General features: G+C 45.9%; 1 protein-coding gene across 1 annotated transcript; it reads right to left on the bottom strand.

Moving 5' to 3' along the window:
* Positions 1-13,176: 13,176 nt before the first annotated feature.
* Positions 13,177-21,278, bottom strand: LOC148008110 (cellulose synthase-like protein D3). The gene is made up of 6 exons (XM_087674480.1): positions 19,996-21,278; positions 18,661-19,465; positions 17,335-17,681; positions 15,616-16,207; positions 14,893-15,255; positions 13,177-14,425 (listed from the first exon to the last, which is right to left on the bottom strand). Exons 1-6 carry the CDS (start codon positions 20,913-20,915, stop codon positions 14,018-14,020), a joined length of 3,435 nt encoding a protein of 1,144 aa, XP_087530606.1. The 5' UTR covers positions 20,916-21,278; the 3' UTR covers positions 13,177-14,017.
* Between the last annotated feature and the right edge of the window lie 6 nt (positions 21,279-21,284).

The raw sequence follows: 21,284 nt of genomic DNA, 5'->3' as shown, positions 1-21,284 counted from the left end.
AGGGCTGAATCTATGGGTAAATCTGATGGTGAAGCAATTGTTGGGGGTAAAGGCACCTCTGCCTAGCCACCTGTGTATTACTACACAGACATTACCCGCCACTGCACATTGCAGATGGCGAGCGCCCGTCACCATCACTTTATTCTTTATTATTTTAGTGACAATTTGAATAAAGGAAGGCCCGGTCACACATTGTGACTATTAGAGTTCCCATTTGTGTCTCTCTCTTCTTGCTCTTGCTCTCTGCCATAGCTCACTTCCAAGCAAGCTTTGATCCTTCTCACCTTTCAATTGGTATCAGAGCTTTGGATCAAAGCTTGATCATGGAGCTTGGCCTGGCATTACTTCAGCCCCAAATTGAAGACCTAGTAGAGCTTGGAGCTTCAATGCCAGCCATGGCTTTCTCCCCCTGAGGTAAGATGTCATCTCCCACCTCTCCCCGGTCCTCATAGGCTCTTTGCAGGTGTTTCTTGGCTTCATTGGGCAACTTGTATGCCCCCATTTGCCCCCTTATCCTCAGAAATAACCAACAGACCCCACAGTAACAGCTCACGTTTTTTTGCGCCTGTTTTAAAATCTGGCTCAAAAATCCCATTTTTTCTCATATCTCGGGCAATCTCAATTTAGGCAAGGTAAGAGTCTAACTCAGGGTTTTGGCATGCTCCAGATGCGATGGAAATGTCACATCTGCCAAATTCTGATCACAATATTTTTTGCAACAAATCTAAGTTGATTTACAACAAGAAAATGTCATGCTCTTAGCTTATGTGATGCTCCTAAGGCTTGGTATTTGATGCCGAGATGCTTTGGAAATGTTTACCCAATGTTTTGAGATGCTTTGGGACTTAGTTTGAGATTCCATAGCTCGATTTATGTAGGGATTTATTACTGTGCATTGTTTGGGCAACAAGGTTTTATCAGGAATGGTGGCCTATGTATAATGCTCTTTGTTGACATTCAAGTGTCCTGTTGGATGTATTGATGCTCGGTCATCATGGTTTATGCCCGGATATGCTATTTGAGAGCTATTGAGCCTTGATTTGGATGCGGACACTTTAATGTTGGTTGGGATTTGTGCTACCTTGGTTGACATGTTATTTTACCTCCAGTTTGGTTAAGCCTATTGGTTTCGGGCTATGTCTGTGGGATATGCAATGAAGTATTGACCTTCGGGATACGACATCGAGCTTGTCTTTGATTCCGGATCTTCATTTGAGCTTGAGCTCGGCTTTGAAATGCATTTGATGCTCCGTCTTGGATGTACATATGGCATGTATGTTACCTATATTTGACTGGTCTTGACATGCTTGGCTGATGCCACTGCTACATGCTAGTTACATTGTTTGGAGCCAATTGCTACTAGTACCTTGACTTGGCTTACATCTGGCTTCCCAAAACTTGGGATATTTCTTGGCTTACCAGAGTTGTATTTGGGATACAGTTGATGTCTATGGATGCTCTAATTGGAGGCTACAAAACCTATATGCACATGATGTCTTATTGATGTCTAGTCTTGGATCTTTCATCACTAGTGCTCTCATATGCCTTTCTTGAGCTTCTTGGCTTGATCCATACGGCTTTTGTGCCAGTGGGAGCATCGTTGGATGTTTGACAGACATTGAGTAGATAGTTTATGCTATTGAGCTTTGAGTCTTCTGCGATTGGGATCTTCTTCACTTGATGTTGCATGGTTGATATGTCGTGGTCCGCATATATGTACTTTGGTTGATTTGGGCTTCGTAGTCCCTGAGCATACACCTCTTTGTGTCAGGTCTTGCCAGTGTTGTGTACACTTTTCCCTATTACACAGGGGGTGTGCCGGCTTACTAACAAATTCATTTGACATGCTTGGGTGTTTGCTCGATGTCCGTACGACTGTCATATGCTGATCTATTCGCGCTTGATACTAGTTATGCTTTAACAGTCAGTGGTTGACTTGGTGCATTGATTTTGCCTACAGTTTGCTCTCATTGTACCTAGCTATAATTCATTATAGTAAGCAATTATATATAGACTGATGTGGAACTTTCATGCTGAATCATCATGATTTTATGTACTTTTGATGGTACTTGGTGATCAATATCATTAGCTATCAATTCATGGTCATTTTGCCTTGGTTTTGGTGGTATTTTGGTTGTTTACAACAGAAAATAGCAAGCTGTTTTGAACTGTCTGCACTGTTTTGGACTACATTATGGGTTCTTCTTCCACTGACAAAGCTATCTTCAACATCACTGAGCTTGATTGTACAAATTATGCCTATTGGAAGAGCAAAGTTTGGCAGGTATTGGTGCAGAAATCACAAATAAAGCCACTAAGGATGCATGGTGAGCAACTTGAAACTATGACTGATGACGAATGGGATGAGCTTGATGAGTTATACAAGTCCATCCTCATCTTGTCTCTCACTGAACAGGTGCATTACAATGTGGTTGAGGAAGCACATAGTGCTTGGTGGCTTTGGGATAAAATTAAGAACCTCTATGATAAGAAAATTCCAACAAGTCAAATGTATTGGCTGAAGCAGATTATGGACTTGCGGATGAAGGAGAATATGACAATGTCTACTCATCTGAGCCAGTTCCATGCTATTCTCAAGAACTTGACTTCGCAGGGCGTATTACCTATAATGATGAGGTTCCTCCATTGTTTTTGCTTGGGACTCTAAGTACGTCATGGGATGTATTTCATACTGCCTTATGTGCTCCTACTACTATTTTGAACTTTCCTGATGTAGAGTGCTCTTCTGCAGGAAGAGATCAACCGTAAGAACTTGGATGCCTCTCGTGTGTCACATTCTTTGATTGTTAGAGGCAGAGATTGTAATGGCAAGAATGACCGTGGAAATGGTCGTGGCAGAGACTCGCAGAAGTCTAGGTCTAAGTCGCATGGTAAGTCGCGCAGCAAGTCTCGTGGGAGAAATGCTAATGTGGTATGTCATCATTGCGGCAAGAAGGATCATATACGCCCACAATGTCATGAGTTGCGTAATGAGAAGCGCAAAGAGAAGGGGAAAGACGAAGTACAGGAAAAGTCCTCTGATTGCAGTATTATGCCTACGAAATATTGTGAAAATCGAGGAGATAAATGTCATGGAGACTGATGCCTCCAATGGGGAGTACATACTTGCAGCTAGTTCTTGTGATGCTACGTCGTTGACCGATGTTCACTCTATATATGCACAGTGTTGGCTTCAGATTCTGGTGCTTCATTTCATGTTACACCATACCGTGAGTGGTTCCACTCCTACCGCACTGTCTCTGGTTCAATTCACTTGGGCGATGACAAGTCACTTGCTATTGTTGGCATTGGGGATGTATGACTGCAGTTCTCTATTGGCTGTACTTTTCTGTTACAAGATGTATATCATGTACCTGCGCTTACACGCAAGGCAGCTTGATGATGTTGGGTTTCATGTTTCATTTGGGGATTCTGCTTGGAAAATCACATGTGGCAAACTTCAGCTTGCTAGAGATGCCAAAGTTGACAGTCTCTATCCTCTTGTAGTTGATGGGTCCTCTGTTGACCATGTTTTGTCAGTGGGTTCCATCCCACATGTATCTCTTTGGCATGCTCGTTTGAGCCATATGTCCTTGAAGGGAATGAAAATGCTTTCTGGTTTGCAGTACTTATCGCCCCTTGATTATGCATGTTTTGATTCATGTGAGCATTTTCTTTATGGTGGACAGACTAGGAATACACATAAGAAGTCTGGTAGGACACACATGAGTGAGCCCCTGCCATTGGTACATTCGGATGTTTGTGGACTCATGCCCTGTCAGTCTATGGGTGGTGCAAAGTATTTTTTCACATTCATTGACGAATTTTCGCATAAAGTCTGGGCTTAACCCATTAAGATTAAGTTAGAAGTCTTGGCTGTGTTTCAGAGATGGCTTGCATTGGTCGAGAACCAGACTAGGCATAGGCTAAAATGCCTTAAGACTAACAATGGGGGAGAATATGTGTCACGTGCTTTTGAGCAACTATGTGATGAGAGGGATATTAAGCGTCAATTGACTGCCCCCTATACCTCACCCCAGAATGGTTTGGCTGAGCGGATGAATAGAACCATCCAGGAGCGTGTACGTAGTATGCTTAGCCATGTAGACTTACCACAGAGCTTTTGGACTGAGGCAGTCAGTACAGCTGTGCATGTCATAAATAGATCACCTTCTAGTGGTTTGGATTTCCAGGTTACAAAAGAGGTATGGACTAGGAAACCAAACCTATGTCTTATGTGCATCTATGTGTCTTTGGATGTGAGGCATTCTGCCATGTGCCCAAAGATAAGCATACTAAGTTGGATCCTAAGAGTGTCAAATGCATTTTCCTTGGCTATGGGGATGCAAGCGAGATGGATTACCGCCTCTGGGATCCACAAGCGCGGAAAGTCATCTGCAGCCATGATGTAGTCTTCCATGAAGACAAGATGCATAGGTAGCCTGAGAAGGTGGTAGAGATACGCATGGTTATATTCTAGGAGGAGCCACATGCTCTTGCATAGCCAGTTGGACAACTTGCAGCAGTACTTGGTACACATGGCCGGGGTGTTGGACCGCGGCCGCAGAGCGTGCCGTGAGACGGACTACCAGAGATAGACGTCCACCTGATAGATTTGAGCCCTCGATGCATTATGTCTTGGTTACAAATGCAGGAGAGCCTCTCACCTATGATGAGGCTATGCACAGGGGTGAAAGTCGCTCTTGGCAGAGGGCTATGCAGTTTGAGATAGACTTCCTATACAAGAATATGACTTGGGATTTGGTTGCACTGTCTCAAGGCAAGAAGGCTTTGCCATGCAAATGGGTGTACAAGCTGAAAAGTACCCTTGAAAACCCCAAGTCGGCTTATAAGGCAAGACTTGTCGCTAAGGGTTTTAAATAGGAGCATGCAGTTGACTTTGATTAAGTCTTTTCTCCTGTGGTCAAGATAACCACCCTACGCTTGGTTTTGGCCTTAGTCGCCCTGCTTGACTTGGACTTGTATCATATGGATATCAAGACTACATTCTTGCATGGGGATTTGCATGATGAGATATACATGGAGTAGCCTGAGGGCTTTGCAGAACCTGGCAGGGAGCACCTAGTGTGCAAGTTGAAAAAAAGTCTATGGCTTGAAGCAAGCACCCAGGCAGTGGTATCATAAGTTTGATGCCTTTATGCACAAGGCTACAGTAGGAGTGTTATGGATCCGTGTCTTTACACAAAGAAAGCTCGTGATGGCTCATTGCTTGTTTTGGTACTTTATGTGGATGATATGCTAATAGCAAGAAAAGCTCATGATGAGCTGGATGCTCTTAAATCTCAGCTGAAGAAGAGCTTTGAGATGAAGGATTTGGGACAGGTCTCTCACATTCTTGGTATGCGCATTAAGCGTGACAGGCATCAGGGACTACTCTACCTCTCACAGAGGGAGTACATTTATAAAGTCCTTGAGCGTTTTCACATGCAGGACATAAAGCCTATTGGCTGTCCGTTATCTTCTTATGTGAAGGTTTCACAGGCCGACAGACAGATGAGCAGAGGGCCAAGATGGCCAAGATCCCTTATGCATCAGCCGTGAGCAATTTGATGTATGCCATGATAGCCACTCGTCCAGATATTGCCTTTGCAATTGGTGTTATGACACGCTATATGGCTACACTTGGCAAAAAGCATTGGGATGTCGTAAAGGATATCATGAGATACTTGAAGGGCACAACAGATATGTGTATTTGCTATGCCAACCAGGATACAAGAGTTGTGAGCTACACAAACTCCGATTATGCAAGACATGCAGATAATAGGAAGTCCACTTCTGGCTACGTCTTTACCTATGTTGGAGGTGTTGTTTCTTGGATGTCCAAGGTTCAAAAGTGTACGGCTCTCTCTACCACTGAGGCCAAGTATGTTGCGGCCACTGAGGCTTGCAAGGAGGCCATATGGTTAGGTCGTTTGGTTCATGACCCTGGGATTGATACTATATCTATGTTGCATTTAGATCCTATGAGTGCTATTCAGCTAGCCAAGAATCTGGTCTTCCATGTGAAGACAAAACATATTGAGGTGAGGTATCATTTCATACTTGGAGTCGTGGAGGACAAGTCTGTTGACCTTGTCAAGATCTCCACTGACAAAAATCCTACAAATCTGCTCACAAAAAGCCTCACTACTGAGTGCTTTTCCTTCCTCAGGAGATTGATGGGCGTTGGATGAGATGACGTTTTTCCTCATCTTGTTATACATGTGTACATTGTACTATCTTTTCTTTTTCTTTTCGCTCCTCACTGGGGGCAGATTCGCCTTTGAGTGGGAGGTTGTTGAAAGTAAAGGCGCCTCTGCCTAGCCGCCGTGTATTACTACACTAACAGTACTCGCCACTACACATTGTAAGTGGCGGGTGTCTGTCACCATCACTTTATTCTTTATTCTTTATTCTTTATTCGTTTAGTGACAGTTTGAATAAAGGAAGGCCTGGACACACATTATGACTATTGGAGTTTCCATTTGTGTCTCTCTTCTTGCTCTTGCTCTCCGCCATAGCTCACTTCCAAGCTTTGTTCCTTCTCACCTTTTAGTAATCTCCTCCTCCACTAAGGGTGGAGCCTCACTAGGCAAAGGCTTCGAAACACTAGAGCAGGTGCTCAACTGTTACTTGGATCTCCAAGAATGGAATGCTTAACACCCCCCTCAGCTAGAAACTCCACAAATCAAACATCTCAATTCATGTACCCCTCCTAGGAAATGGGACCATAAAGCATGTATCCTTGGGACTCCAAGCTATATCTCATGAACACCTACAAACCTATATCACTTTTTCTTTAAGATATAAACATAGGTATCACATCCAAACACCCTGAAATAAGAGACATCCGACTTCTATCCAAAATAAGCCTCAAAGGGATTATACCAACCACAGCCGAAGTAGAGGATTGATTAAGAATGTGGACAATGGTGGCAACTGCTTCGGCCCAAAGATACCAAGGTATCTATCGATGCTCCAGCATAGTCTGCCCCATCTCAATCACATTCCAAAGCTTCCACTCCAATGTGCCATTCTCCTAAGGTTTATTCGTATTGGCAAACTCTTGGTGAATAGCATGATACGCACAAAAACAAGTTAGTTCATGGGAGACAAACTCCCCTCTCTTGTCAAAATGCAAGGACTTGAGTCTCTTCCTAAATATGTTCTCTTCAAAGATCAACCAATCCTTAAAATGTGAGAATTATTCAAACTTCAAGGCCAAGATATATGCCCATCCCATCCTCCTAAAATCATCAACAATTAGCATAAAATACAACTCCCCTTAAGGGATTCCATTCGCATGGGTCCACATATGTATGTCGAAACAAGCTCCAAGGGCTCCTTAGCCCATCGTGAAGCCTTGTTGGAAATAGCATCCCTATGTTGCTTGCCATGAATGCAAGATACACATGGCAAGTGGCTTACCCCAATCTCTAGCAATCCACATACAAACAACTGGGCCAAAAGCTGCCTTTCACAGGTACTTATAGTTGAGATGGCCAAATTGAGCATGCCAAAGCTTGGTCTAAGTCTGTGAAGAAAGACAAAGAGAAGAAAAGAAATAAGAAGACCGCATCTTGTAGACTCCATTCTCCTGGTGTCCTACACAAAGGACCTATTGAGAAACACCATCAAGAACTCGAAAGTAGTCCTTATCAAACTCACATGTTAAACCAAGAGCACAAATCTTGTGCACTGAAAGGAGATGATACTCTAGATCTGGCACATAGAGCACCTCTAATGTGTGGACACCACCTTGCCCATCCAGAATCAGGTGCATATTACCCTTGCCTTCGATGGGAACCAAAAGTTTTAGCCTTATTGATGAAGAATTCAAGAAGTGGCAGATTACCCTCCTCATTAGAATCAACAACAATGTCTTACAGAAGGATGTTGGATTTTTTGTATATCTTCAATATATGAATAGTTTTTCACAGATACAATACAAGAGAAGAAGATGGAGAATATTGCATACAAAGACAAAGAAGTTGAAGAGAAGGGTGAAATATTTCAAGAGGATATTGAGAACCAGTTAGTGCAAGGATTTGATGTTGGTTTATTTAAAAGTGAGAACATTACAAAAGTGGAAGAAAAGGAGATAGAGTTTAGTGCAAAGATTGAAATATGTCCTCTTGAATGTGTCCCAACATTTCCCAGTCATCTCATCAACAAAAAGAGATATGTATTGCTAAATGATATTGGAAGCATTTTGACCTTTGAGTTGTTCCTCTTGGTCCAAGACCATAGAAACTAACTCCTCCCACTTAAGGATCTTTGTCTGCCCAGAAGCAATCAAGGCAGAGTAGAATGCAATGAATCGGGGCAGTAAACTGAGAAAGAAGAGTTATCGTCATGTCCTTCGAGGTAATCACATTTCCCATTATCTGGACCTACATCAACAATTGTTGAAGCATATTGACATACTCCCTCATAGAAGAAAACTTCTTAGGACTCATTCCTCATCTAAACCTCCCCCAAAGACACCCGCTTCATCACGCTCATCCAATTGTACATTTGATCAAGCTCCAACCATATCTCTTAAGCCACTGTCAAGTGCTCGATGTGAGTAATGATAGCTGGAGTGCAAGAGAGAAAAAGAAAAGAATGGATGCAAGCATTCAATTCAATTTGTCCCAATGTGCCTGTATCCTCATTAACTCAACTTTCTCATCTACAGAAAGCTTGGAGGCATCATGAGCTATAGGATGGTCTATAGCCTCAGTCACGAGCTCCACCAAATAGTAAGACTCCAAGATGGCAAGCATCATTACGTGCCAAATGTGGTAATTCTCCCCATCACGCTTTTGATCCGATAGAAGAGCCCATAACATGAGGATCTTATGATCCATAATAGCCTAAAAACTCTACATCGATTTTGGTCAACATTGTAAATGAAATGACTTGCACAAAAACAAGGGTACCCCCTCTAACTCTGTGCACAATGCCAGTGCCTACTAGGGCTTCCTCTGCTCGTTCTCAAAGAGTTTCAGTTGCCAAAGGCTATAAAATCAAAATTTACAGCAAAATGTTAAAAACACAGTATTTCCTCCTTCATGAACAACAAGGACCTACAAAGAAACAACTTCGCTCCTCGCACAACCTATTCCCCGCAACCTCCAAGGTTGTGCACAAACCTATTTCCCCTTCTCTTACTTTCTCTGTATCTTGCCCTTTTTCCATCTCCCTACCATGGCATCATTCCAACTCTCCACTAAGGAAGTTTCAATCCCCAACCCTAAGGCTCTTGCAGATGCCCAATCATGGATTGACTCCTTGCAACTCACCAACTTTGTCACCCTCCCATGGAGCATTTCCCTAATCCACCCGACACCCAAACCATCATGGAGCAGCTCCTCACAAGCTCCATGGTCCACATTCAAGGCCACAAATATACACTCTACAAAGAGAGTGTAAGAGAAGCTATGCTTGCCCAACCATGGTGAAGCCGACCCACCAACACTCTCCATCGCGGCCATCGAAGACCTCTTCTGTCCAATTCTCAACAAGGATTACTGACTAAGGAACATCATTGATCACCACAAACCCAAGCTCAACACCCTTGAGTTCTTGGCAAGCCAAGGTGTTTAGCATCTCCAAGAAGGTAGCCTCTCTTTTCTTATGTCCTTCTGATACCCCCGTCGTCTGGGCCCATGTACTTCAGAAATGCCTCTTTGTCGAGGCGAAGCGCCTATCCCACAAGCTATCCTCTGCCAAAACCATGAAAGTGATGTATGGATAGCACTTTACCCTACTCTTTCCCCCCACCCACCTTCTTAACCCTCCCTACCAACTTTCTCACCTGTAGCAAACATCACCCACTCTCACCTTGAGACAAGAACCGCACCAAAGCCCCACCCCTAACCCTACTGAGGACCCCATAGAGCCGTGCGCTGAAGAACAAATCCTCAAAAAGGAAAACCAACCCACTGTCACCATTGCCTAGCAGCCCCTCAAATAAGACCCACCACCCCAAGAGTGATAACCTCCCTAATGCCCCAAGAAGTCCACCTCTGCCACTAGCCTTTGCGCTCAAACTCAACCTCCTCAAGTCAAAAGCCCAAAAGAGATAGTAGGAGAAGGAGACCACATATGACAACAAGCCCCCTGGTCTCACTTCTATCTTCACCAATCCAAACGGCACCTCCTCTGCAACCATGCTCCTCCCTATCAACTTGTCCCAGCAAACTGGTATTGATTCGCCTTGAGTTCAACAGGGAGATGGCTCACCAATATCAATGGGTTCTTGATCAAGCAATAGCATTAACAACAGGACCTCACCACCCAAGTGGACCGCCTCAAGCAAGCCAACACCACCCTCTCTTAGCAACTCCAGCGAAAGGACACTACTTTTCAAGAACATCACCAAAGGCTAGAGACATGCCAATAGGTGCAGTTGCCTTTACTGATGATGTTAAGAGGATAGCACAATAGTTGGAGTGGGAGTGTTTTTCTCCAAGCACGTGCGACTGAAGCAAAGAACCTGGATGGCATGACCCCGCTCTCCTGGGAGACAATTGAAAACTCCATCACAACTATAAAGTAGAGCGGCTCAAGAGATGGGAAAAAGCTCCGACGAGAGCTCCAAGTCGCCATAATCGACCCCTGTTCCAAGTTCGCGCCTCTGCCCGATAAACCAGATGAGCCGAACTCGGATACCAAGTTTGCACCCCTTGCCCACCCTCAGCCTTTCGCAACTCCTCCCCATCCACCACTGTACGGCGATAACACACCTATCGGCTCCACTCTACATCAAGCTCCGCGGCCCAGTTCCAAGTTCAAACTTATCACCTTGCCTCAAACCGGACTATCCACACTCCAGATTCTTGCAAACCAACCACCCAGGGAACAAGGAACCGCGGCTAAGCGCCAGCTACGCATCAATAAAGGCAAAGAGGTTGCCACGAAGCAGCGCATCGAGACCCTAAGCGAGGAAAATATATCTCCACAACTCCCAGCTCCGAACTTTTTCGACTTCGTCGATCTGAAGTGACAACTCATGGTGGAGCACTACCAAGGGCTGAAGCAATGAAATGTTGAAGCCACGGAGCAGATCCAAGTGCTTCAACAGGTGGTGCTAGACCTGAACTGGGACTCGAAAGTAAAATCCTACCTTCTTTGGCAGCACATTGTAGAGGAACAACGAGCTAGAGTTGCCCAAGACATATAAAAGGTCGATATTCCCTGTCCAAGTCAAGATTCAAGGAACCCACACCTTACACCAAAGCATTACCAAAGTTCTCACCTCCAACCCAAGGCCAGAGTCAAGAGGAAACCACACAAAGATCAGGGAGAAGGATTCCCAAATCTTGATGATCCAAGCAAGGGTCAAGGAGGTGGAGATTTCAATCCTAATGATCCACTCTTTGAAGATCCCTCCAATACCACCAAACATCCTAAAATTAGTCAATATTAACCAACTCTAAAGCCCTCCCCCTTGAGCAATGGCACTGCATCCATGCCCTTCTAAGTGCGAAGGCCCTCCCCCTCAAGCAATGGCACTACATCCATGCCCTTCTCAATGCGAAGTCCAAGCATAAGCTTGAACTTGAAGGAGTCCAAGCCCACCTTCTCTAGATTACCCTCGAGCACAACCCTCTGCAACAACAAATCCACCATCTATCTAGAGAAGTTGGCAACCAAGCTCATCTACCATAATGTCCGACGACCTCTCCTCTAGACTCGCATGGATCTTTGGCTCCAACAACCCCTACAATATAACCCACTTCCACTGCTCCGACACTAAACCCCCCACCCCCACAATACCCTGCTTTGACCTCCACCAAACCCTAATCCACCTCACCCCTAACTACCTCCCATCCCACCCCTAGCAAAGGCTCATCTACCATAATGTCCGACGACCTCTCCTCTAGACTCGCATGGATCTTTGGCTCCAACAACCCCTACAATATAACCCACTTCCACTGCTCCGACACTAACCCCCCCACCCCCACAATACCCTGCTTTGACCTCCACCAAACCCTAATCCACCTCACCCCTAACTACCTCCCATCCCACCCCTAGCACTTATCACCCCCTACAATATAACCCACTCCCACTGCTTCGACACTAACCCCCCTGACCCCCACAATACCCCGCCTTTGACCTCCACCAAACCCTAATCCATCTCACCCCTAACTACCTCCCATCCCACCCCTCCACCCTTAACACTTATCACCCCACCTCCGCTGCCACACTAAATCCAGGAGGACAATGTGCTAGACACAATGGATGAAGGTAACATCGATGAGTAATTTTGTTGGTCCACCGTGTGCCAGTATTAAAGGCGACGATAGTAAGCAACCTTTAAAGCTAGGAGACACCAAAGGTGCGTTAATTAGCCGACGGGTGCAAGAGCAATGAAGACCATCTAGCACAACACATGGACAAAGAGAATGTCACAACAAGCAACAAGCTATGTAAGGAAGGGAGCGAAGTGATTGAGCCAATAAATAGCACAAAAAAGAGCAATAAAATATATTGATCGGCTAGCAAACTATTAGACTACTCATAAATACATAAAATAATCGACAAACTAATGTCTAGGTACCACCTGGCACTATCCCAACTTGCAATAAGGTGCCCATAACTATTGAACATGCCCACTTAATTTGGGGAAATTTTTGTAAGTCCCTCCAAGAGAACTAGCTGAACCAAGTGTATCCTTAGAATGCTAGTCCAAGTGATGACTAACCTCCAACATCATCATCTCACAAGTCGAACTTCTAGAGACAGAGAGTACCTGTTAAGAGATTGCCCCCTAGAGCCAACTTGACAAAAAGATTCCCTATAAACCCCCATTGTGTGTCATGCAAGAAATTTGAAGAGGATGAGAAGCACTTATTTGGGATCGCCCTCATGTCTCCCTCATCTAGACAAAAGTCAGGCGTTGACTTTGAGATCCACGTGGAGACTGATCAACTTGGTGTTTGCTATTGTTATTGGATTCATTTGAAAGAAAAGAAAAGACTAGATTCTTGGGGGAAAATCTAAGAAACTTCCGTCTAGAAGACTGTGTTGCTGTCCTGAAATCAGTTGAGTCTGAGAATTGGATTGGATACAGAGAGAGAGAGAGAGAGAGAGAGAGAGAGAGAGAGAGCAAGTAATGTTAGTACTAGTAGTGCATGAAAAGAGAATTCAAACAGATGGAACTTTCATAAATAATTGCGAAAAGTCAAATTATCTTGCTATAAGGTGAGTCAGGACCATTTGAGATTCTCTAAAAGTTTAACTCTGTAACAGCTATGAATAAACTCGAGACATAAGGATACAGTAAAGCTGGCACGTAACAGCAATTACCTAGAGAAGGAAGGCCCCTACTTTCATAACAGAAAGGAATACATAATGAGACAGGCGTAACCGTACTGGGCACAACCAAACCAATAAAAGCATTCATTACCTGAATGTGAGGCCCAGTCTTACCTGAGTTATCTGGAATGTGAGGCCCATTTGTAATTCTTACGACAGTGTGGAGATGAGGATTGATGGACTAAAAAGAGACAAATCTACATTGAGAAGGAATATCCTTTGGAAAGGATACTGAAAGAAATCATCAGGGTTCTATATTGAAGCTGTGATACAACAAAACCAATATTGATTTGAACTAGCTAGGTGGTGATATAGAGCGAGAATTCACAGGGTCTCAGTTCAGGGTAGGGAATGTTGGTAAAGCTCTACTCTGCATGCTTGTAGCCTCTTCACTTGCTGTGTATGGTGCTTAGTGAGGCAATAGCCCAGTCTGTCTTGCAGCACCACCTCAGTGGCCGAAAAGAATTTACTGTATGAAAAATTCCAGGTCAAAAGGAAAATGAATTTGGAAGGAGGGGAACGAATGAATGGAGGAGGCACAGTAGAGGCCACTGCCGATGTTAGAGTATGTAAAGCTGTGAGGCAATCATGTTACCGTTTCATCTGAAGGGACTGACTGCAGATTCATCTGACAGGGGCGACTGCATGCATATAGATTGATGAATGCATGCACATATAAATGGTTGTGCTGGTGTGGAAGACGTTTACTTCATAGTTGGAAGCCAGTGGAGATGCTGGAGGAGGGGGAGCTGATGGCCACCCAGAGGAGGGAGATCGTGATGGCCAAGAGGCCAGCCCAGACCCAGATGATGGTCGGTGTGCGGCCACGGCGGCCCATGAGGCCCTTGGCAAAGGGGTAGAGATGGAGAAGCACCCAGACAGAGAAGAAGGTACCCCCCAGGAGCTTGCTCCACTCGGGGCTGGAGCTGTACACCGTCCTGGCAATGGCAATGGCAATGGCAATGAGGTTCACCATCATGATGGTGAGAGGGGGGATCATGAGGGCCGTCCACTTGAACACGTACAGGTCCGCAAATACATCTGCTTCATCCTCTGCAGTGGCCTTTGCTGTCAGAGTAAAGGAAATATCAATGCCAGCCACCACCTTCAGTAACCCCTGCAGCAGAGTTCCAGAAATACTCTTTGTTTAGCCATATAGAATCCTTGTTATCTTACATTAGGAGTGTGAAAATTCGAATCGCAATAAGTTTTTGGGCATTTTCCCATGTGGGAAAAGAGACTTTTTTCCCTTATTTTTACATTTAGTGTTCAACATCATGAGCTTCTGCTCAGGAGGCCCCGCATACCTAGCTAGGTGCAATTGGGAGCCTCCTGCCCCCAAACCGCACCTAGCTAGGTACATGGCCATGGTCCCTCCCTTGCAGAATCCCATGATGTTGATGTCATTCACAATGGCAACTGTCTAAAACTTTTTGTGAATCAGTTTCTTCAGATTTGTGCAAAATTGTAAGTCAAACGGTCTTTTCAGAGAGCTCTTTGAACTTTACACAACTTTGAGAGGGCTTTTTTGAAACTTGAACAGCTCTAGGATGAAACGAACCCATCTTTTTCCCCCAACCCTACCTGCAGCACTGCAGCCAGATGCGCACTGGTACCCCCAATCAGCCAGAACTGCTCATTCCGCCACCACTCCTCCAATGTTATCCCCGACCACCTCACCTCCAGCACTGCCAGCCCGCACAGCGTCACCGTTATTACCAGCAGGTAGATGAGAAAAACCGTGCTGAGAGTCTGCACGATGAACTGGTTGCTGAACAAGGACAGCGCTGGCAGGAAGCAGTAGACCAGCAGGAACACTGAAGTGAAAGGGTAGATGCCCACATTGAGGTAGGCTATCCGCTGCAGCAGCTTCATCCTCGGCCCTGCCAGCAGGCCATTGTTGCGTGAGAAGAAGATCTCCACCGACCCAGTTGCCCAGCGGAGAACCTGGTGAGTGTTCACCAAAAAGCAGGGTTTAGCATCCAACAAATACTTCACTTTCAAAACAGAACTCCTAGGAATAATGACTTTTAATGCTAAGTTGTGCAGTTCAGATCAGCTTTCTGTGCATGATAAATTTGTCTCCAATAAAGACTTTGAATGCAGGTTGAGCTGATTAATGCACTACCTTCTAAGGCAGACTACCCTAAATGAGATGCAATGTTGGATTGTATATGTAGCACAGTTTGGTGTGCAAGCCTTTGGCTAAGCCTGCTTCAGATGATTTCACAAATTTGAACTAATTTGAGCCACAAAGAAGACCCTAGAAAATTCCCAAAGAGCTCATCTGTCTTATCTTTCACAGACCTGGTGCAGCCTGTCAGTGAGATTGATGGGCGCTGTTCCACGAAAGGCATCACGCTTGGTCACGCAGTAAACTGAGCGCCAACCCCGGTTGTGCATCCGGTAGCCAGTGACCACATCCTCTGTCACAGAGCCATAGATCCAGCCCACACTGAGGCCCCACTCGGTCTTGTCCTCATAGAAGCAGGAGATGGCAGAGATGGCCTCGGCAACCAAACCAGTGGTGAGGGCCTCACGGGTGGCAGTGAGGGCGCCAGCATGGCGGCCACGGCGGACACCAGGCTGGCCCAGGAGGGGCCTCCCCTGGAACTCCGCCACAGGGATGGAGGCCAGCAAGATATCAGAGCCGCCAAAGGGCTTGGACAGGAGCTGGGTCTCCATAAGCTCGGCATCTTCCAGGGAGGGTGCAGCCCGAGGGCTGCCACTGCAGCACCAGCCCGAGCACCAGCCACAGTACTCGCGCGCCAGCGGGGGATCAAACCCATACAGCGCTACCCGCCTGAACATGCAGCCTGTCCCCACGTACATCGGACCCTGCAGTCCATCCAGTGCCCGCATGTTTCCATCGAAGAACACTGTGTTGTGGTTCGCATACCTGTTTCAGTGAAGCAAAGCAGTGTTCGGCATTCACAAATCAAAAAAGAACATTTTTGAGATCTGACAGAAAACCTACAATTTTCCACCAACAATATTTTTGAGAACTGATACAAAACCAAAGGTTTTGATATTTGTAGAGTGCAGCGTGCCCACAACAAGTTTTTGACATTTTTCAATGTGAGAAAGAGGCTCTTTCTTATTGTTTTTTTCCCTACAATATTCAACATCTCAAGCTTCTGCTCAGGAGGCAACAGTAGGCTGGCAGCCCCCTGCCCGCAACTGCACCTGACTAGGCATGCAGTCCCTCCCTCACAAAAGCTCATGGTGTTGTCATAATTCACAATATGGGAACTATGGTGAGAATTTGTCTAGAACTTCTTGTGAAAGCTCAATGCCACAAAAAGACCAAACCAGTTATAGAAAGGCAAATAGCCTTTAGAGCCTCAAAAGCTTCCAAAATATTTTTAATACAATATCCTCATTTCATAACAGTCCACAAGTCCGATAGGCCCCTAATCTTGAACTAATTTCGAGTCAGCTGAGAGTGCTTCATCAAATGCAAACCTATTTCAGACTTAATGTTCTGTTGATGTTTCCAAAACACTCCAAATAAAAATAAAACCTCAGGTTGTCTCAACAAGCCCTCATTTAATAGAAGTCAACAAACCTAATAACCAAGTCCTTTGTTTATTGCAGTCACCGTTAACAGGTTTTTTCTTATTCTGTGTAAACAAGTCTTTATTTTATAGCAGTTACTGTTAACAGGTTTGTTCTTATTCTGTGTCAGCAAGTCTTTATCTTATTGCAGTCAGCAAGTCTAAGAAGGGTTTTACACACAGCAGAGTTTAGTTGTCTACCAAGAATATCAAAACACTGCATTAGGATGTGAACCGTACCCCAATGGAGAACGGAGAACAAGGGCATAGTTTTCTCTGCAAAGATTAGAACGACACAGCAGTAAACTCCTGGGAGGATGGGTACTGTTTGTGTGCAAAGGCCCTCTAATTGCCGAAGCAAATAGCATCTGATCTGAGAGTGCTTTATCAAATGCAACCCTATTTCAATGCTCCCAAGGTTTGCAGTTCACTCCACACAAAAGCTGGGTTTTCTCTCATGAACACTAACCTGTCATTGGGATCGATTCCCTCGAACCTCTGAGGGAACTGCACATAGCACACATTCTCTCCCTCTGCCCCCAGCATGAAGCACATGCCTTCCCTCACAGCCTGCGAGTTGTAGATGTAGTGATCGCAGTCCAGATTGAGTATGAACGGCCCATTGGACATGATCGCCGAGGCTCTAACCAGTGCGTTCATCGCACCCGCCTTCTTGTTGTGGTCATAGCCTGGTCGCTTCTCTCTCGACATATAGACTAACATCGGGAGACGAATGTCCACCTCAGAGGTGTCAATGAGGTTCTCTTCATCAGACCCCCCAAACAGGGGCTCATCACTGGGGGGACGAAGCATTACCTGAAAATTCAGATTCATTGTTTGATCAGTTCCAAGTGTGATCAACTTGAAGCTTTGTATGTTTCCATGGTGTACTCCTACTTTTCTGACCAGTACAAACATTGAAACCTCTTGAATATGATTTCCAGTGCAATCAAATCGAAGTTTTTGATACATGAAAGATCAAACCACAGCTTTTGATACATGACACAGTAAGGACAGCATGGATGCAGACAAAGCAATAGCAATATGCTTGAACAAAGAAGACAAAGTAATACCTAATAAACTTCAACTTGAAGCTTTAAATATTTCAGTGGCGCAGAGTAAGGAATCAGATGTCGCCAAAAAATATTTGCGCAGCACAACATTTCATCAGTCCCAGTGAAATCAACCTAAAGCTTTGAGGATTTCACAGTAGCCCAAGAAGTGTGACAAAAAATCATTATGCCCAAAGAAACAAAAGATGACAAAGATTTCATAGATTTGATCAGCTGCCTGTGCGATCAACTTTAAACTTTAACCATTTCAATGGTAGAGTACTGAAGCAGAAACGCACACAAATCAATGTGCACAAACAAAGGAACAAAAAAACCATCTGATCAGTTGCAGTGAAATCAACTTGTAGCTTTTAAACATTTCAATGATCCACTGCAGCAAGGAACCAGATATGCGGATACAAAATTCAACGTATGCAAAGACAGAAAAGGTAGAACCTCATACATTTGGTCGGTTCTAATAGTATGACCTTGAAGCTTTAAGCAATTAACTAGAACAGCAGTAGCAAAAAAATTGCGGACAAATGGATGTGGCAGAGAAAGAAAACGTGATACAACCTAGGGCAAATCAATGTGGCACGGAAAGAGAACATGATGAAACCCCAAAACCCTCGTACACGTTTGATCAGTTCCAGCTTTAATCATTACAATGGCACCGTAGTAAGGAAGCAGAAGTGCAAAACAAAATCAACGTGCGCAAATGAAAGAGGGAGACATGGTGAAACCTGGATGATGCCAGCATGATCCCCTCTGGAATGGTCTTTCCCTGCTGTTGTCCAAGTGCCAGGCCAGTGCGTGCCATCTGCCATCCACGTAGCCTTGGGCACATCCAGGGGCTCGAAGAGGTCAGTCCCACGCTCCATCTGTGCACGCTTGGCCTTGATCTCCTCGCGGGCATTGCAAGCATCAGAGCGCCGCCGAATGACATCCGGGAGGCTGTTGATGCGAACCTTGAACTCGTCGTACTCGCGCTTGACCCTGCGCCGGTCTTTCACAAAGTCCTGCCGCACCTTGTTCTTAGTCGGGTCCCCTTTCGTGCTGAAGTAGCTCTCCGGATTGCGGGGCTCAATGTTGTGCTTCCGGCAGAACGGGACCCAGATGCGGGCATAGCTCGCGGCCTCCGCCAGAGCCTCGAATGTGAGCAGAGCTCCACCATCGTCAGAGATGTAGCAGGCCACCTTGTCCACGGGGTAGTCCACAGCCAAGATGGACAGTATGGTGTTGGCAGTCACCAAAGGGGGCTCCTTCTCTGGATCCGCAGTCGAGACGAAGAAATCCACACCTGGAAGATCAGACCTCCCTAAAGGATTGTCTGGGTTCGGGCATTCAAATTTCTCCTTGAGGGCTTCTAAATCGGTGGCCCTGTTGATCGGCATCAGCTTTGGCAACTGGTCGAGAATCCAGGAGAATGCGAACCAGATCTCACACACCACTGACATCCCCCACAGCCATATGGCATCCGTGTTGGGATTCCGGATTCGCCACGTGAGGAACAGGCTCAAAGCGATTAATCGCACAACCACAATCAACCTGTGGCCACATTCAGTACTTTAGATTACGAATGAGCCACATTTTGCTAAAGGGAAGAAGCATGGCAGTGCTGGATAAAGTGGAGTAGTATAAAGTTGCTGTATTCACACTGCTGAATAAAGTGCAGCGGCATATATTTACAGTGCTGAATCATGAGCAATAGCATCAATTCACAATATTGCAAAGAAACTGTGAAACAGATTTGAACACTAGTGACTAGTGATACAGAGACTCTCAGGATTCACCTGAGGATGCCAAAAACAGACTCCCTGACCTGAGGTTCTAACAGCAAGAAGGGGGCAGTTTAACGTGATTTGTAATGCCGCATAAAGAGCAGTAGCATAACAAACAGTGCTCACAGTGAAAGAACGTGGGTGCGCAAGGAAGAAAGGATGTACAACATTTGACGGAGACCCTCCTTGAGAATGTGGAACAAGAGAGTCACTACCCTCACCTTAGACAAAGAGAGACTACCCTGACCTGAGACTATGAAAGAAAGAAAGGGAAATGAGCTTCTTTTGGTTTATTACCTGTAAGGACTCAGAATGGCAGCTCGGATTCGCACCTCTCTCGCCAGTGGTCGCGACATCTTCTCCTTGAAATCTGACAGTGCACCATCGAAGCCTCCATCACCATCATAGGCCTCTTCCTGAGGGCGGAGGGCATTACCATAGCCATAGGTGCCTTTGGTCTCGTAGAGCCAGCGGGTGTGGTCGAAGGAGTCATGGTTCTGTGCAGCCATGAGCATCTGGGACTTGGAGGACTTGACCAGGGAAAGGCGGCGATCCATGCGGGGCTCGATGGGCGGGGGCAGGGGAAGGCGGTCGCCGCCGTCGTCGTCCGCGGCGGTGTCAGCAGCCTTGTAGAGCTCTTTGCAACCAGGGCAGACACCACCGGACTTGAGGGCGTCTACATAGCAGTCGCGGCAGATCCTGAACTTGCACTCGCATGGGAGGAGCTCCGCCCCCCTCTCGTCGCGCATGGCCTTGGCATCGCAGCCGTCGACGGCGCAGAGTCGCCCGCGCGCGCCAGCGATCTGCGGGTGCGCTGCCGCCGCCTCATCGTCCACAATCTTTTGCAGCACTCGGCCGCGCGTCAGGCTGTTGTGCCCGCCCGTGAACATGGTGTCCGACACCACCTGCTGCTCTGCCTTCGTCGCAATGCCCGGATCCGCCCCTGCCACCGCTATCCCTGCAGCTGCTGCACCGCCATTCGCCGGTTGATTGTCCGGTGTTGATGGGATGTGCACGGTGTAGTCCATCTCACTGATATGCCCTGACACATCAAACTCATCCCTGGAGAGAGGCACATACCGCCCGCTGGACGTCCGCCTGCTTGTGTAGCTGCTCGCAGGCGAGAGGCTCTTTGGTAAGGTTGGGCTCGGAATGCTTGAATTTCTGAATGACCTCCCCATTGACCTCGACAGGGTTGACGGTGTGGACGATGTCATGGCGCAATGTCACGCGGTATATGAATGGCAGGTACAAATGCGTGTGTGTGTGTGTGTGTGTAGTAGTAGTAGTGATAAGGCGAATGAGGTCTCTGTATCTCGCTTTCTCTGTGTCTCTGTATCTCGGTTTCTCTGTTTAATGTGTCTGTCCCTTCGTGAAAAGGCAAAATGTGAAGCTCTTTCTCTGTTTTCCTTTGTGATAAGCCAAAATTCCGTGCGCACTCAAATGAAGGGGCGGCGTATGGTCTTTTCTTTTCGTTTCTCTGTCGACGAGAAGATGAAGTGGAGGAAGAAGAGGAAGACGAAAGACAGCAGAGCAAGAAAGCGAAACAGCTCAGAGCTGATCAGAATGATGATGATGATGAAGGG

Source organism: Lygodium microphyllum, unplaced genomic scaffold, assembly GCF_053477565.2.
Source record: "Lygodium microphyllum isolate KBCC unplaced genomic scaffold, Lygodium_microphyllum_v1.1.10 scaffold_372, whole genome shotgun sequence".
NCBI lineage: Eukaryota > Viridiplantae > Streptophyta > Polypodiopsida > Schizaeales > Lygodiaceae > Lygodium > Lygodium microphyllum.
The sequence above is the reverse complement of the archived record's forward strand: the minus strand, read 5'-3'. Positions and strand labels throughout refer to the sequence as shown.

Bases quoted from the DNA above. Each gene is read 5' to 3' on its own strand.
- LOC148008110 (XM_087674480.1), bottom strand. From the start codon at position 20,915: ATGACATCGTCCACACCGTCAACCCTGTCGAGGTCAATGGGGAGGTCA. The intron at 17,682-18,660 runs GTTTCACCATGT...CTGAATTTTCAG, and splicing joins ATCATGCTGGCATCATCCAG to GTAATGCTTCGTCCCCCCAG. The intron at 16,208-17,334 runs GTTAGTGTTCAT...TCACTGAAACAG, and splicing joins GGAATCGATCCCAATGACAG to GTATGCGAACCACAACACAG.